Source organism: Myotis yumanensis, unplaced genomic scaffold (assembly GCF_028538775.1).
Source record: "Myotis yumanensis isolate MYYU_CA2020_CCGP unplaced genomic scaffold, mMyoYum1.0.hap1 SCAF_1, whole genome shotgun sequence".
NCBI classification, from domain to species: Eukaryota; Metazoa; Chordata; class Mammalia; order Chiroptera; family Vespertilionidae; genus Myotis; species Myotis yumanensis.
The window spans coordinates 181,576,313-181,594,485 of NW_027223752.1; the positions used below are offsets into that span (position 1 = coordinate 181,576,313).

Consider the following 18,173-nt stretch of genomic DNA (forward strand, 5'->3'; position numbering starts at 1 on the left):
TTTAACTTCCAAAGCGCGTTGCTGGATATGTTCACAAACAGAACCAATTTAGCTGATGATAGTTCATTGAAAAAAGGATACGTTTTACAAACCTTTGTTATAGCACTATCTCAGGCATTTATTTGGGTCCAAATTTCAAGAATCCTCTGTCACCTCTATTCCCACTGTTAGGTTTTCTTCACTCGGTTGGACCTCCTTAAATATAGTGCTAATTTCAATCAAGTCCAAGTTTGCTACACCTCTCTGAATGCCAGCCAATCAGAAAACTACAGGCACCAACCTCAAGGTCAAACGCTCTACAACTAGGCCAGCTGCCCATGCTCGATCCTTTGCTGCTAAGGCCCTAAGAGGCCTCAAGGCCAAGCCAACCCAAATTCTGACACTCTTTTTTGCCTTCTTCATTAGAGCATAAGTAACTCGAATGCTACAGCCATTTGTTTGGCCAGTGGGTGGTTCCCTTATCACCCCCCAAAATACTGTACACTTACGAAGGCGTTTATCATTTGATTTGTTAATAAAGACAAAGAAATCGGCATGCATACCTGCATTTTTAAAAGCGAGTCTGCACGTAGTAGTTTAATTTTTGACAGAATATTAAAGACAAATGGAAAATGACTGAATATGACAGGATGCTGGATGTCTACTGAAGTGTCCTAAAAATGGAAATGAGAACAATTCTGGTAAGTGAAAGGACAGAGCTGTCTTACGTCTGACCTCGTAGCCTTAAACCCCTGATGGGTGGTCTCAGTACTTACGGCCACGGCAATTCAAACTGCTCGGCAGTAGTACTTAGATATACAAAATCCTAAGAAAATGTTTTACATGTACCAATGAAAGGTATATAGACCTGGTATTTTCAGTGCTCATTTAATTTACCAATTAACTGTAAATTCTGGGCACTTTCCCAGAGTCTGTTCCACTGCCACCCACACTTCTGAAATGTAAACGAGTTCAGATGTATTAAGTAAACAGCCCACCAGTCCTCTAATTAGGGTGTAGGCAGAGGTCCACCCTTTCGTTTTTTTTGTGTTTTTCATATTTGCTTGGCACGCTCCACATGATGCTTGTCTGGTAGACCCAACCTACCTGTCCAGGTAGCAACCACTTTTCTGTTAGTGCTCTGGCTCCAAAACTGCACAGGTTTTGAGGGGTCTGTTTTGCTTTTCCCAATAGGCCCTGCTATTTCTATTGGGCAATTTTGCAGAGTGCAAGGATTTTGGACACTCATGTAGAAACTTACAGCACAAATGCCTATATTAACTCACTGATGATCCAATTTCCTCTTTATACATGCCATACTTACTAAGTTCATTTTCCAAGAGTACCTTCTACGTGCATCTTCACTAAAATCAAGGCAGTGCGCGAGTTCATTTACTTGGAAAATATTTTCAGGCAGTTGAAATTTAGTCTGGTTTACCTTAAATAAAATATAACCAATGAGAAAGTTTTCCATATAAAGATAATTTTGCTTAATGGCTATTAGATTCTCAGGATAAATGCAAATTACTAGTAAACACCCTTCATGACCAGAATAAAGTTCTACCCAATTCCTCCACTGCCAAAACCCCACATGTCCAGGAACATAAAGAATGTCTAACATTTCATAGTAGAAATTGATAACTAAGATGATAAATTTCTGGTTACTTTTATTTATTTTTTAAATATATTTTTCTTGATTTTAGGAAAGAAGAAGGAGAGAGAGGTAGAAACATCAATGATGTGAGAGAATCATCGATAGGCTGCCTCCTGCATGCCCCGCACTGGGGACTGAGCCCGCAACCCAGGCATGTGCCCTGACTGGGAATCGAACTGTGACCTCCTGGTTCATAGGTCAATGCTCAACTGAGCCATGCCAGCCTGGAAACTTCTAGCTACTTTTAATTCATAGAAAAAAAAAGTTTTAAGAAACTTTAAGTCCAAAGAAAAATACAGTGCAATATAAATCCAAAGTACTCTGGGGCCCAATATTGCATGTCATGTTCTTCAGAGATTAACAATATACCATTTATAGATGTTCCCTCTGGCAAGGCATATATAGAACATTTCCTCCTAATCTGTGGGAGAATTTTCAGTTTTCTATCCCGATGTGACCAGGGAATATTATGAAGTACCTATGAACACCGTGGCTCAGTGCTAACATCAGTCAGCGAAGACACTGATGACGACATTAGATGCTTTGGACATGAGTGACCATCAGTATTTGACCGGGATGGGCACAGTCCTGAACTGAATGACGAATGCTGAGGTCTTTTAAAAGCCCCTCTTTGGCTGTGTAAAGAACACACATATCCTACAAGCGATCACTTCCAGAATTAGGTATGGAAACTAAAAACCAACTCTTGATCCACGAACACCAAGACATACATACAGGAATGTTTATAGCAGCAGGTTTTCTCATAGAAAACGCCCCCCTGCCTCCAAAAGAACTGCAAACAGCACATATATCCATCAGTACTGGAATGAATAATCATGGTACAGTCACAGAACAGACTATGATGTCAAAGTGAAAATGAATACAGCCGTGAGTACTAATCTGGAAGACTTTATAGAACAAATGTGTAAGACACATGTATTCCACTCATGTAAATTTCAAAAACAGCGTAACATCTATCATCTATCTATCTATCTATCTATCTATCTATCATCTATCTACCTACTGTTGTAAAACAATAAAGAAGAGTAAGGGAAGGATGAACCCAAAACCCAGGATCATGGGTATCTCCAAGAGGTGAGGGGATGCAATCTGAGAGAAAAATACACAGGCATTTCAAAAGTACTGGAAATACTTTCTTTTCCAACATGGGCAGTAGTTACACTGATGTCTGTTTTATTAGTTTTCTTCAAACTGTTCATAGATACTATATACACTCTCTTATATGCATGGCTTAATTCACAAAAAACAAAATTTAAAAAATAGCGATATAAACTTCATGTTTCAAGAGTCTGCTTAAGATTCAGGCCAGGAGAAACCCTTACCCTGTGCAGCTTTTTCAACACTTCTAGGAGAGCTTTAATGTGACAGTTACTTTCAGCATCTTCAGCCCAGTAACGCAGTTGAGCAGTGATGGCTCTTTTAAACATCTGGACCAGTTCCATGAAAGCAGAGTCATGCAGAGATGCCCAATATTCCTCTGAGGGATACAAAGGTAAATAAATGTTAACGTTGATTTCTCTTGGATTCTTAAAGGTATGAAAGTGGTCCATATTTTCCAAAACTGATAGAATAGGGTGGGGGTGGCCGGGAACAGGACAATGGGGGAAAAAGGAGACATATGTAATACTATATGTAATGCTTTAAACAATAAAGAATTTTTAAAAACCTGATATATTTTTTTATATGTCACAGTTACAAAAACACATTTGTATTAAAATTTTCAGAGAATACGATTGCAATTAAAAGTTCAGAATCTGCCCTAGCTTGTTTTGCTCAGTGGATAGAGTGTCAGCCTATGGACTGAAGGGTCCCGGGTCTAGGGCACATGTCCAGGTTGTGGGCTCAATCTCCAGTAGGGGGCGTGCAGGAGGCAGCCGCTCAATGATTCTCTCTCATCATTGATGTTTCTGTCTCTCCCTCCCTTTGCCTTCCTCTTTGAAATCAATAAAAATATATTTTAAAAAGTCTATGCTCGAACTTAAAAAAAAAGAAAAAAAAAAGTTCAGAATTTAATGTCCTAAAAAAAAACTTCCTTGACAGTAATAGGACCTCAATCTTGATATTAATCTGTGAAAAAAGAGACATTAAATTAGTTACATTTTATTCCAGACTGAGGAACATACTGTATGGAAAACTAGATTAAGAACTACTCGTGGTAGGAGAAACCAAGATGGCGGCATAGATAAACACCGCAAATTGCTGCCTCTGACAACAACTTCAAAAATACAACTAAAAGACAAAACGGTCATCATCCAGAACCACAGGAAGGCTGGCTGAGTGGAAATTCTACAACTAGAAGGAAAGAGAAGAGCACGCAGACTCAGAGGAACTACGAAAGTGAAGTGCAGAGGTACGGAGGCTCCGGGGCAGGAAAGGGGCGGGCACCTGAGGACGCGGCTGTTTTTTTGAATCGGGAGGGAGTCACAAGCTCCCGACTGCTCTGAACTCTGAAAGGGCGAGGGCTATGCCCTCCATCTTGCCTGTATCCTCCATGTTGGGGCCACGTGCGGCCTTCTTCCCGGAAGCCCAGGCCTCTGCTGGCCATGCCCGGGATTTTAAACTAACCAATGACAATCAAGGGAAGTGCGCGCCATAGATATGACCACATCCTGTGTAACAGGACCTGGCTTGCGCCTGGCCAATCGGCAGAGCACAGTCCTTTCTCCTCCCCTTACTCCGACCCCCCCCTATATAACCGGTCTCTGGGCGGGATTGGCTCTCTTGGCCACTTGGCTAGCCGATGTGTCGGTGAGTCTGGTGGATGGAGAGCTCAAGCTAGCTTGAAATACAGATTCTTATGCTTTTGCATCGGATTGGATGGCTCCCTGATGTGGTTTCTTGGGAATCTTGAAATCTGGGCATAACAACTCCAGTTCCGGGAAGTCTCTGGGGACCCCGGGCTCATACAGGGAGAAACTGGACGGTCTGACAGCAGGCAGAACTCGGAACTTGAGGGCGGCTTTCCCTCAGAGGTGCTGGCAGCAATTACCGGGACACTGAGATGTGCGGCCCCTTAGGGCAGGGCTGAGAATCAGCCATAGCTGCTTGCTCCGCCCTGTTGATTCCGAGACCCTGCCCCTTCCAGGCTGCTGCAAAGGCTTTTGCATATGAATGCCCTGGTCCTTTGCAACCTGAAAATTACCTAACAAATTGCAGCTGGGCCAGACAGACCCAGAACTTCCAAGAGAAGGCCCAAGGCCCCACAGCAGCTTGCACTGCTTCACAGCTGGGCCTCATCTGGGCACCCCCAAACCCCCCACCCCCAAAAAAGGAAGGGGAATCTGCATATCTCTTCATAGCTCCTGCTGGGTAACCTCAGGAAGAGGCTTAATTAGCACCTCCTTAGATCCAAGAGCCAGTGTACCCAGTGGTCAGAGTGGGACCATCCAGATTACAACTCCTCAGATTCATAAGGAACATACTCAGGGGGCAGACTCAGCGAGCACCAAAGCCCCACTGAAGCAAGTCTTGCCCCAGAAGGGTGTCTTCAGCACAAAAGTTCTCCCACTGCTGACACAGCTGATTCTCACTGCCAATTGGCCTGGAGGTCAATTCCTCCCAGTGATACCTACAACAACCAAGGCATAACTACAACAAGACTGTGCACAAAGCCCACAAGGGGGTGCACCAAGAGTGTCCTCCTCAGGTAACTGGGGAGGCTGAGCCACTGGGCTCTGTAGGACACCTAGCACACAAAACCACTCTACCAACACAGGGAAGCAGGCAAAATGCGAAGACAAAGAAACAGGTCACAAATGACAGAAATGGAGGACAACAAACGACTGGATATAGAGTTCAAAACCACGTTTCTAAGATTTTTCAAGAATTTTATGGAAACCGCCGATAAATGTAGTGAGATCCTCAAGAAATCTAATGAGACCCTCGATGTTGTGATAAAGGACCAACTAGAAATTAAGCATACACTGACTGAAATAAAGAATATTATACAGACTCCCAACAGCAGACCAGATGATCGCAAGAATCAAGTCTAAGATTTGAAATACGAAGGAGCAAAAAACACCCAACCAGAAAAGCAAAAGAAAAAAGAATCCAAAAATACGAAGATAGTGTAAGGAGCCTCTGGGACAACTTCAAACGTACCAACATCAGAATTATAGGGGTATGAGAAGAAGAGAGAGGGCAAGATATTGAAAACCTATTTGAAGAAATAATGACAGAAAACTTCCCCTACCTGGTGAAAGAAATAGACTTCCAAGTCCAGGAAGCACAGAGAACCCCAAACAAAAGGAATCCAAAGAGGACCACACCAAGACACATCATAATTAAAATGCCAAGGGCAAAAGACAAAGAGAGAATCTTAAAAGCAGCAAGAGAAAAAAGTCAGTTACCTACAAGGGAGTACCCATACGATTGTCAGCTGATTTCTCAACAGAAACCATGCAGGCCAGAAGAGAGTGGCAAGAAATATTCAAAGTGATGAATAGCAAGAACCTACAACCAAGATTACTTTATCCAGCAAAGCTATCATTCAGAATTGAAGGTCAGATAAAGAGCTTCACAGATAAGAAAAAGCTAAAGTAGTTCATCACCACCAAACCAGCATTATATGAAATGCTGAAAGGTATTCTTTAAGAAGAGGAAGAAGAAAAAGGAACTCTTACTATTTGCCACAGCATGGATGGAACTAGAGAGCATTATGCTAAGTGAAATAAGCCAGTCAGAGAAGGATAAATACCACATGATCTCACTCATTTGTGGAATATAATGAACATCATAAACTGATGAACAGGACTGATCCAGAGATGGAGAGGCATTGATTGGACTGTCGGGCTTTGGAGGGAAGGTAGGGGAGGGTGGGGGTAAGGGGGAAAGATCAACCAAAGGACTTACATGCAAGCATATAGGTCTAACCAATGGACACAGACAACGGGGGGATGAGGGCATGAGCGGGGCGGGGGGGGGGGCGTAGGGGGAGGGGGGTAACGTGGGTATAAGGACACATATGTAATATCTTAATAAAAAAATGTATTAAAAGAAAAAAAAAGAACCACTGGTGACTGCATGACTTTTTTTTGGTGCTCCCAGCATGAGTTTTTAACTCTTAAATAACACCTTTCAGCATTGTAAAAAACAACAACAAAAACATTTTAAACAGCTTTTCATCACTTACAATGTTATCTAGATTTAATATTAGAATGGATTATGTAAAAAAGAAAGAAACCCCATTAAGTCTAATTAAGCCCCTAGAACTAACTTCCAACGTACTGGAGACACAGGGAAGGAGGAAACAGACAACTCTAGAGCTGGGACATTCTCCAAGGCAACTAACATAGATTTTTTAAATAAGGCAGTCCGTAAAATATCTTTTGCAAAAATTTTAATATGGCTGGAATATTAGACAATTATTATGAAATTACTAGAGGCCTGGTACACGAGATTAGTGCACTGGGGGGTGGTCCCTCAGCCTGGCCTGTGCCCTCTTGCAGTCCGGGACCCCTGGCTCCTTACCGCCCGCCTGCAGCAGAGGAGGTGGGAGAGGCTCCCGCACTCACCAGCCATGAGCCCAGCTTCTGGCTGAGTGGTGCTCCCCCTGTGGGAGTGCACTGACCACCAGGGGGCAGCCCCTGCATTGAGCATCTGCCCCCTGGTGGTCAGTGCACATCATAGTGACTAGTTATTCTGCATTCAATGGATTTGCATATTAGGGTTTTATTATATAGGACTAGGGGCCCAGTGCACGAAATTCGTGCGGGGGGGGGGGGGGGGAGTGTCCCTCAGCCCAGCCTGCCCCCTCTCACATACTGGGAGCCCTCAGGCGTTGACCCCCATCACCCTCCAATCGTAGGATCGGCCCCTTGCCCAGGCCTGATGCCTCTGCCAGAGGTGTCAGGCCTGGGCAGGGGACCCTCATTTCCCCCCGATCACTGGTTCTGCCCCCCACCCAGGCCTGATGCCTCTAGCCCAGGCGTCAGGCCTGGGCAAGGGGACCCTCATATCCCCCCAATCACCGGCTCCGCCCCCTACCCAGGCCTTATGCCTCTGGCCCAGGCATCAGGCCTGGGCAGGGGACTCCCAAACCCCTCCGATTGCTGGCTCCGCGCCCCGCCCAGGCCTGATGCCTCAGCCAGAGGAGTTGACCCTCATCACCCTCCGATCGCCGATCACCGGATCAGCCCCTTGCCCAGGCCTGAGGCCTCTGGCAGAGGCGTCAGGCCTGGGCAGGGGACCCCCAGCTCCCACCATTCCCAGCTCTGCCCCTGCTACCCACGATCTCTGGCACCGCCCCTGCCAAGACCTAAGGCCTCTGGTGGAGGCATTAGTCCTGGGCATGAGACCCCCAGCTCCCCATGATCTCCCACTCTGCCCCTGCCTAGACCAAATGCCTCTGGCCAAGGCGTTAGGCCTGGGCAGGGGACCCCCAGCTGCCCAGGATCGCTAACTCCGCCTCTGCTCCCGCGATGGCTGGTTCCACCCCTGCCCAGGCCTAATGCCTCTGGCCAAGGCATTAGGCCTGGGCAGGGGACCCCCAGCTCCCCGCGATCTCCCGCTCCACCCCTGCCCAGGCCTAACATCTTTGGCCAAGGCTTTAGGCATGGGCAAGGGATCCCTAGCTCCCCGGACTGCTGGCTCCGTCCCTGCCCAGCTCCCATTGCTGGCTCCACCCCTGCTTCCCGCTATCACTGGCCAGGGCGGCAAAGGCGCCTGGTTCTCTGATCACAGCTGGGGGGCAGGGCAAAGGCAGCCCTGGGGGCAAAGGCCGCCTTTGCCCTCTCCCCGGCTCTTAACTCCGCCCCCCTCTGGGTTTCCGATCACTGTCAGTGGCAGGGGGCTTCTTCCGTCCTTTCCCTTTTGCCTCCCAGCATTGTGCCTACATATGCAAATTAGCCGCCATCTTTGTTGGCGGTTAACCGCCATCTTGGCTGGCAGTTAATTTGCATAGTGCCCTGATTAGCCAATGGGAAGGGTAGCGGCCGTACGCTAATTACCATGTTTCTCTTTTATTAGATAGGATGGCTAATTTTATTAGGTGCATAATGATGTCATAATGTAGATTTCCATATGTTATGTGATGCATGATGAACTACTGTAGGTGAAGTATCATAATATCCCCAACTTACTTTCAAATAATTCAGCAAAATTAAAATGTAATCTGTACTTAAAGAGAGAGGAAGCCACAGACAACAGGGGGGTGAGGGCATGAGTCGGGGGATGGAGGATAATGTGGGGATAAGGACACATATGTAATAACTTAATCAATAAAAAATTTAAAAAAAGAGAGGAAGCACATAAGGCAACATGTTAATTGTTGCTGACTCTCAGGTAGAGGGTACTCAATGGACTATTCCTTTAACTTCTGTGTATGAAATTTTTCATAATGAAAAGTTGGGGACAAAGGACCTCATGACCACGCCACACATAGGTCATGATAAGAACTCTAAACAGGTACTGGAACGCTCTATTTTGAATGTCCAAAGTCATTACTAGAGTGTCTTTAGAGTATACTAAGAATACAAGATAAAAAACATGAATGTGTTCCCATTTCTCTACCTAAGTTTTGCCATAACTTTAGGAGGCACATCTTTCCTTGAGAGAATGGTCAAGTAATTTCACATGTAAATCATCAATCTTACCCAGAGCCTCTGAAGATTTATCATTCATTTCACAAACAGCCTCTGCAAATGGAACCACCAGGCTCTCCCAGTTGTTGTAATCATGCATCATGGGACATTCTGGGAGGAGGAAGAAGACCTCTAAAGCTTCTCGGTGGGGAGAAGAAAACGGAAGGTGTTTGAGCAGATTATCCTTGAGACAGGTGGTTATCTGCAGCAAAAAAAATAACCAGGGAGAAGGTACTCAAAACACAGCAGGAAAAAAGCCCCAGGAGGAACTGGGTGCAACTTACTGTAAATAAAGCGTAGAACCTGAAGTTTCATTGCACCATGAAACTGGAATGATTGTTTAGTTTTTCTAACACCTATGCTGATATCCCATCTTACTGAGGCTCCCCGTGCCTGAGGTGTGGATATGTGACAAGTATTGTCTTTATTCAATTATTGGGGGTGCATGAAGGAGATGAAAAAGAAATCACATGTTAAGAGTTGTACTGGAGGAAGTGGATTCAGAACTAACAGGCTGCCATTCAGTAATAAATACATTGCACCCTTTGGTTCCACTATCATATCTCTTTCTTTTAAAGAGCAAAAATGTGTTAGAAAAAAGCAAAAGAAAAATAAAACCCCAAAGAAAAAGTAACAAGTGCAAAAACAAAAATCAAAATTGTTTCCTATTATCTTCCTATAGGACCTCATCACCAACTCTCCCCACCACACACTCTAGTGTCTAGTCCTTCCAATCTCCTTAGTTTCCCTAATCAGAATGCAAGTGTTCAGGAAAACATCAAATGCAACTCTGAATTTTTACTGGTCATGTGTGCTCAGATAATAAAAATAATTTCTTTTACCCTAGCTGGTTTGGCTCAGTGGATGGAGCATCAGTCTGCGGACTGAAGGGTCCGGGTTCGATTCCAGTCAAGGGCACATGCCTGGGTTGCGGGCTTGATCCCCATTAGGGGAGCATGCGGGAGGCAGCCGATCAATGATTTCTCTCATCATTGATGTTTCTATCTCTCCCTCCCTCTCTGAAATCAATAATAATATATTTTTAAAAATTTGTTTCAAAATCCACTAAAAAGCTAGTATTTATGGAGTATCTGTCAGGTGCTATATGATTTGCATATATTAAATAGGTCATTTAATCCTTATAGTTTTACTATAACATAGATACTATTGACCCCATTTTATAGATGAGAAATCTGTACTTCAGAGAAATTAACTTGATCAAGGTCACACAGCTAAATGGGAATCTCTCCTGAATCTTTCAGACTCCAAACCCTAGTTCTTTCTTAATCACTAAATTATCACACTACCTAATGGTATCTCTAAACATACACATTTTTAATATTTTCTCTTTTTTACATCAAAACATACTGGGCTCCTACTATGTGGTTCAGTCTCTGGAGTTACATACACCTGACAACTCTATTTAATGATGTTTCGACAGCGTATTTCCTTCCTACCTCTTTGCTCATCGCTAGCCACATGGCCAAACCTCCCAACCCACTCGGAACTATTGCAATACTCTCAAGCCAGTTGCATGTTTCATACCCCAAGTCTCCGTGAACACTTCCCTCACTTCCAGGAGTGGCCTCCCCATGTAGGCAACTACTTCCCGTGGGCACCTTGTTTTGTTTGAGTGCTGTGAGTAGAGCTGACTATCCAGGGCCTTAGTCATGACTGAATTCATTCATTCGAAATAGTTACTATATACCCACTATATTCTACGCTAGGCATTAGGGAAGAGAGTGGCGTGTAAAACACACCCAGTCTTCCCATTAGTAGCTCCATGAACGTGTCTATGTGCCAAACTAAGCCACGACCTTCTAAGGGCAGAGCATGGCTCTTCCATGGTTTATCAGGAATCCTCATTGCAATGCCCTGCACAAAGCAAATACTCAGATGTTTGCTAAATAAATGAATGCCAAGTCTGTGACTCTCTATCACAGAAATCTCAAAAGAGAAACATTGCAGGTCTTCTGACCCAATTGCCCACTTAAAATAGTGGAAGATTGCTCTCTATTATGTCACTTACACTTTATGATACTGTGCTGGCACAGCCAAGATATAATTAGCCTTCCCTTCACAGGTGCAGGAATGGCCTTCTATTTTGTGTGTGATCTTTCCATTAAGTGCTGCAGAGTCCTGATAAAGGGGCATCATTAGGGATCCATTTTAACTCAGATCCCTAATTGGGCCATGGTTCTGTCAAAGTTAACAGAATTGAACTTTCACCTTCCCTTTCGATACAGGAATGTGTGAGAGAGAGAACTTGAAAGCTAAGATGCAGATGCTGTTTTTTGCAGACAGCAACAGAGCAGGTGAGGGAGCTGAGAGGGAGAGAGATGAGAGCAAGATTGAGAGGGAAAGAGAATGAGAGATATAAAAACAGAAGGAAGATGAAAGGGGGCGTTGAGGGGGAAGGAGAGAGAAAGGAGGAGGTAGAGTGAGAAGGTATCATGGGAGAGGAAGAGGAAGGCAAAAAAAAAAGAAGTGAAGGAGAGAGAAAGAAAGAGGAACCAGAGTGAGACCCAGAAAGAAACACATTGAGAAAACGTAGCAAGTACCACCCCTACATCAACCAGTACAACAGTAAGGGAAATTAATTAATAAAGGCTGAATCAAGAAACGCTAATTCAATAACGGAAGTATGTTTGCATGATCTGCAAGTGGGAAACCTAAAGACAGTAATGACAGCGCTGAAACAAAGAAGCAACAATCTCAAAAAGAACAAAAATATTACAGAATCTACAAAAATGAAGTGCAATGGAATAAAACAGAGAGGAAGAATCCAGAGAGTCCTCAGTAAAGGGAATGTTCATGTCAGAAAAAGTATGCTCATTTCTATACTTATGTTTAAAATATTCTAGTGTGCCAATCTCAACAATTCCTTTAATCATCTTCCTAATGACCCTAGAGTGCCTATCTATTTACATTATTTTTAACCTGTGTGACTACTATTTGCCCTATTTGGGCAAACACCTGAATGCTATCTGAGTTTAATCTGGATATACAACAAGGTCTCAGAGAATGTCTCAAAACAAAATATTTCTTCGGAAATTTTGAGTTCTTATTAAAATATTTTAGTGAGTCCCCTTTTCCAAACAATGTGAAGAATACCACCATGTTAGTAATCCAGTCTTTCTGGGTTAACTCCTTAAAGGTGTTTCTTGCTTTAGTTAAGTCCAAATGAGTAAACATGGTGTCTGCAGCTATTCTGTGGAAGAAAAATTTTAAAAAGAGATAAGTAAATGAAAAAGTTCAATTCAAAATTAAATATTAGATTATCTATTCAGATGAAAGGCTTTTTTCTAAAGCTTGCTTTCATTTCAATAATTTTATATTTTCCTCAACTTTACAATAACTGTAATAATTTGGCTGAACACAAATACAATTAAAAACATAGCTGATGTGGTTAGAATATCGGCTGAGTACAGAAGGGTCATAGGTTTAATTCTGGTCAAAGGCACATTCCTGGGTTGTAGGCTCAATCCCCACCCGGCTGGGGCACATGCAGGAGGCAACCAATCAATGTGTCTCTTTCACATCGATGTTTCTTCTCTCTGTCTCTCCCCCTCCCTTCTACTCTCTCTAAAAAATAAATGGAAAAAATATCCTCAGGTGAGGACTAACAACAAATATATATATATATATATATATATATATATATATATATATATATACACACATATATATCTGACAACATGATTTCTAAAATTTCAAAAATATTAAGGCTGAATTAATAATATATGCAGTCTAACTTTAACTCAGATATTGTCTTATCTCAAATGGATAATCAGTAAATATTTATTTTCCATTAAAAAACCAGCCACAGCCCTGGGCAGTCTGACTCAGTGGTTAGAGTGTTGGCCCCAGTCAAGGGCATGTACCTGGGTTGCAAGTTCCCCAGCCCCGTAGGGGGGTGTGTGTGGAAGGCAACCAATTGATGTGTCTCTTTCATGTTGATGTTTCTCTTTCTCTCTCTCTCCCTCCTCCCTTTCTTCCACTCTCTCTAGAAATCAATGGGAAAAATATCCTCAAATGAGGATTAAAAAAAAAAGGCAATTTCTCTGAGTTACATAAAGTGAAAGTGGGGAACAAAAAAAAGGGTTCAGAGCAGTAAATTGTTAGTATTCTAATAAACCATAATGATGTGTATTTAAGCTATGAATTGCATTTGTAGTACACTGAATATAGTCACTGTCTAAAAATAGACACATTCTTTGTAAAACAATACATATATTTAGTGTCTGAAAATATTATTTTAAATAAAAATTATACAAATATGTAGAAAAGGAAGTATAAAGTTTTTCCCTCATACTATGTAAAAATTCAAAGAAATCTTAATATCTTACAAGAAAGTTTTTAAATAAGTTAGGGTATGTCCTTCCCAAGGAATACCATGCAGCCATTAAAATGAGGTTATAAAAAATATGAATATGGAAACTGAACAAAGTCAAAAACAGACAAATATATTAAGTGCAAAGTAATGTATAAAGCAACATATAATCCCATTTTTTGGTAAAAGAATATATTTACATAGAAAAAATATACACAACTACTACTAACTGTTACTCTTAGATGGTGGATTATGGATGATTTTCATTTTTTGGTTGCTGTGTATCTGTATTTCTGACATTTTCTATGTCAATCATATATTTGCTTTTGTAAAAAAATAATATCTAAAGAGATAAACACATAGTTAATTCAAGTACTCAAACCAGTACTTTATAATCTTTCAAAGTATTTTTAAAATGAGATATAATTAACATATAACATTGTATTAGTTTCAGGTGTATGAAATAATGAGTCAGTATAGGTATATATTACAAAATGATCACTACAATAAGTCTAGTTAACATCCATCATCACAGTTACAATTTTTTGTCATAATTTTTAAGATCTCTCTTAGCAACTTTCAAACATAAAATACAGTATTAACTATGCACCATCTGTACACAGTATTTTTAACAGAACTTTATAAATTTATTATATATATTACCTTTCCCTTACAAAACTTCCAGTCAGACATGCAGGAGATGAAAATATCTCTCTGATTTCCCTATATTAGAATAAGACAGTGGTTAAAACAAATCATGAATATGCCTTCTTATAACATGAGACGTGATAATTAAAACATCTTATAATTGTGCTTCAAACCTCTCCCTCTGTCTCCAATGTGTGTGCTATTGCCTTGGGTACCTAAAAGTTGATTCCATTTGCTAAATCTCAAATTTTCAGTGGCAAACATGGGCAATCAAAGGATATGTATTCAGAGAAGCCACGGGGAAAGTGGAAAAGGCTCAACATAGGGTTATTATTTTCTGTGACAAATTAAACACTCTCATCCCACCCAACTTTTCCCAGCCCTATTTATTTCTGTTCCACTGATGTGTAAACCAAAAAATTACCAGAAATTAATTGAGTTCAGGGTTACACTAAGCTCAGATTCATCTTCGTAACTTTTTAAATAACTACTTTCTAGAATTAGTAAGCCATACCTAAAAAAACACTAAAAAGACTTTTTGTAAATATAAGTATAGTCTTTATAGATGGTAGAAGTGTTCAGCTGTGATGAGGAGGTCCACAAACAAGTGGTTCTAAGATCAAATAGGGTTGGGAACCCGTGGACTGTTTTTCCTGCTCAGATAGTCAAAATAGATGCAAACATGTCAAAGGCCCAGAGAAGTTCTGCAGTAAAGAAAGCTGCCTTCATGGAGATTCCATGCTAGTTGTGATGATTATTGTATGTTTCAATAATAGTACAATAATACAATAATAATAATAATAATATAATAATAATAATAATAATAATTGGCTAGGCAATGGTATCCATATTTTCGGTCAAACACCAACCTAGATGTTGCTGTAAAAGCATTAGAATAGATTACACTGAAGTCAGCAGACTTTGAGTAAAGCAGATTATCTATATATATAAAAAGCCCATGGCCCTAACACCATAGAGCTGTCACGACCAGACGAGCAGTGGCTCTCACGGCGGGCGAGGAGGGGCAGGGCACGAGCTAATAAGGGCGGAGAGCTAGGAGCAGCTGAGGCAAGTGGAAGCAAGCTACTCGCGAACAATTTCGTGCACGCGGGGCCTCTAGTTCTCCATAATATGCGTGAGCCTCATACAATGAGTTGAAGGCCTTAAGAGAAAAGGGTTAACATAAGGCCTAAAGAGAAAATTCTGCCCCCAGACTTCCTTGGGACTCAAGCTGCAATATCAACTATTACTTGGGTCTCCCTGCTGGTCTGCCTTGTGAATTTTCTACTTACCAGCCCTCTTAAACACATGAGCTCTGGGAATCTCTGGCTAGTGGACCCTTAGTAGACCACAAATCTTACAGTTCTGTACTGTGCGGAACTAATGGGGGGACACAGCTTAGGAGCCTTTCATAAGCAGACAGTCGGACACATGGGTATACCTTTTTGTATTTTGCCACTGCTTAGTCCCCACATCAGCAATCCATCTCTTCACAGTCCCTTCATTCAATGTAGGAATTTTCCTTTTCAGATTAACGTACGAATTCTGTAAACACACAAAAAGGAAATAAATATAATAATTTAGTTACAACAGAAATAGGTATCCAACTTTTAAGCATATTCTAAGGATGGAGGGTAAAACAGACTTTTAAAATATAAATAATAGAGCTCTGGGCAATGATAAAGTAAGATTCTACCAAGGAGTAATCAATCATTTCCTGATGGCCAATTTCAATACAAATTTAGACCCAAAGTAAATTTCTCTGAGTGCCCTAACACTTAGCACTTTACACAGGTGTGATTGGATTGAAATGAACATCATAACACAGCTTTGAGGGGAAGGCAAATCCTAACAGGGCTGAGTGTAGAAGTAGGAGGAACTTGATTTGCCTTGGTGAAGTAGGGCAAGGACTATTCATAAGCCTATGAACCTCAGATCTGTGTTAGTACTGGCTGGCAGAACTATATTAGAAAGTCAACCACTGCCTCTCTAGGACACTAACCAAATGCCATTGGCAGGGGCCTCCCCAAAGATATGAGAAATCTAAGGAAATCTCTCTGATTCGATATTCACCAGGGATAAATCTGATCTTTGTGGGTACATATTATGTAGTTTAGACAATAAAGCATCAATGTCTGAGCAAATCCCCAAAAGTCAGCCTAGTCACCTGATGATTTTGGAATTCACCAAATTTGGATTCTGGAACTGTTTGCTTTGCTTAAAATACCAAGTTATAGAACATCTAGAGATCTATTTTTACCTCTTTTTTCATCCAGAGCAAAATGCTTTGATTTCCTCCAGCAATTATTATTAACTCATTTTCTGAGGTATGGCTTTCTGAAAGGGATATACAGAAAGTAAGAGTTTAAAATTTGGTACAAACATGCACACTCATTATAATTTCAGATTCTTTTAAAACTTAGTCCTGTTAGCTTTGTGATAGACAAAGACTCAGCACATTTCCCACCCATAAAGCAGAAATATATGTCTACTTCAGGGTAAAGTCTAGTTGGCAAACAGGTGATTCACAAGGTTGATACGTGGCATCAGTTTAATGTACAGAATTAATGTCAATGCACATATATATTTCACAGTCAAATACTTGATTAGTTAACTGCTCCTTGATGTAATTTGGCTATTACTAAAAACTACACTCTACAACTCAAGATTTGACCAATGACTATTGGTTGTGAGGAATGTAAATAAGTATTTCAAAAGTATATGTAAGTGGTTAGAAGAAATTAAGTATATGAACTGCTTAAGGAAATAACCCTACGGTCCATTTTCCCAGGAGAACTGAGAGAATTCTGGTACTTTAGGTCACCACTAAACTTCCAGAACGGTAACTAAAGTGCTCCGAGGTACTTCTAGAGTAGAGGGTTTCAGAGCTCAGGCTCTGAGGTTGCACAGGACACAGTTCAAATCCAGCCGAACCACTTACTGGCCATGAGCCCTGGCTAACCCTTCACTCTCTGTCTCTGCACCTCCAGTAAAATGCGACTGAGAGTACCCATCTCCCTGAGCTGTTTAAGGACAGATTAGATAACACATACGAAGTGTTCAGCACAGTTACCTCGCATATGTCAGCTACTCTCGTTCTGAGGGTTTTATATGATTACTTAACCAGGTAAGAAAACCAAACACCGTGAAATTAATAGGACCCCTGCAAACTGGAATCAGAGGCTGCATATGCTTCTGAATCCATAGAGGCTATTTATGTTGTATCATTTTAAGTCCACATTAATCTTAATCTGAAGAGGTAAGAGAAAACTAATGATTAACTTGACTTGATAAATTAGACTTGATAAATTAGACTGGATATTTTAAATGGTTTGTAAGCAAACAATGAAACCAATGTTTAGAGAAACTCCCTTCAGTCATATATTTCTTTTCTTGCCACAATATAGTTTCTCGACAAAAGTATTTACGCCAAATCCTGTACTCCTATAGAATTTACCAAACTTGAGTTCTTCATTTGATGGCAATTTCATGGGAAGTGGTATCAGCTGATTCTGTGTTCCACCGTTTCCCAGTTGTCCTTCTTCTCCAGAACCAAAAGAAAAGACCTTCCCCAAATCAGACACATAGGCAAGTGTGTGCCGCCTATTAAATAAAAACACATATATGCTCAGTTCTCAATTATCCACAATGGGAGTTCACAGCAGTGCAGGAAACTGTCAAAATTAGGTCACTGGTGAGTGAAACTAGCTAACCAACTGCCAAGGCATGACATTAGCCACCCGGAAACCAAATCATTCATGTGTGGTTGAGCTGACTCACGGCCATGATGCTGGACCTTGGCAAGTGGCGTTCCCTGCATCAGGAACAAGCATCTCCCTTTGCCTTCGACTCCTTTTTAAGCCTTGTCTTGAGAGTCACCACCTCTTGGAAGCCACCTCTAAGCTCTTCCTCTCCCAAGCTAGAAAATGGAATTAGGGGATCCTCGAGTTGCCACTCT

At 41.6% G+C, this 18,173-nt stretch overlaps 1 protein-coding gene across 2 annotated transcripts in view; it reads right to left on the reverse strand.

Moving 5' to 3' along the window:
* The window catches only part of LOC139006640 (E3 ISG15--protein ligase HERC5-like), a 46,535-nt gene that overhangs the window by 16,205 nt on the left and 12,157 nt on the right, over positions 1-18,173 (reverse strand). Inside the window, exons 7-15 of one of the 2 annotated variants that reach the window (XM_070409109.1) lie at positions 17,673-17,818; positions 16,476-16,552; positions 15,657-15,760; positions 14,231-14,290; positions 12,352-12,445; positions 9,247-9,436; positions 2,977-3,131; positions 1,304-1,417; positions 543-653 (exon numbers count right to left, since the gene is read on the reverse strand). In XM_070409109.1, coding sequence (XP_070265210.1) covers positions 543-653; positions 1,304-1,417; positions 2,977-3,131; positions 9,247-9,436; positions 12,352-12,445; positions 14,231-14,290; positions 15,657-15,760; positions 16,476-16,552; positions 17,673-17,818 — 1,051 coding nt within the window. The remainder of the gene's footprint in view (positions 1-542; positions 654-1,303; positions 1,418-2,976; positions 3,132-9,246; positions 9,437-12,351; positions 12,446-14,230; positions 14,291-15,656; positions 15,761-16,475; positions 16,553-17,672; positions 17,819-18,173) is intronic. The other variant, XM_070409101.1, reaches the window with a different exon arrangement.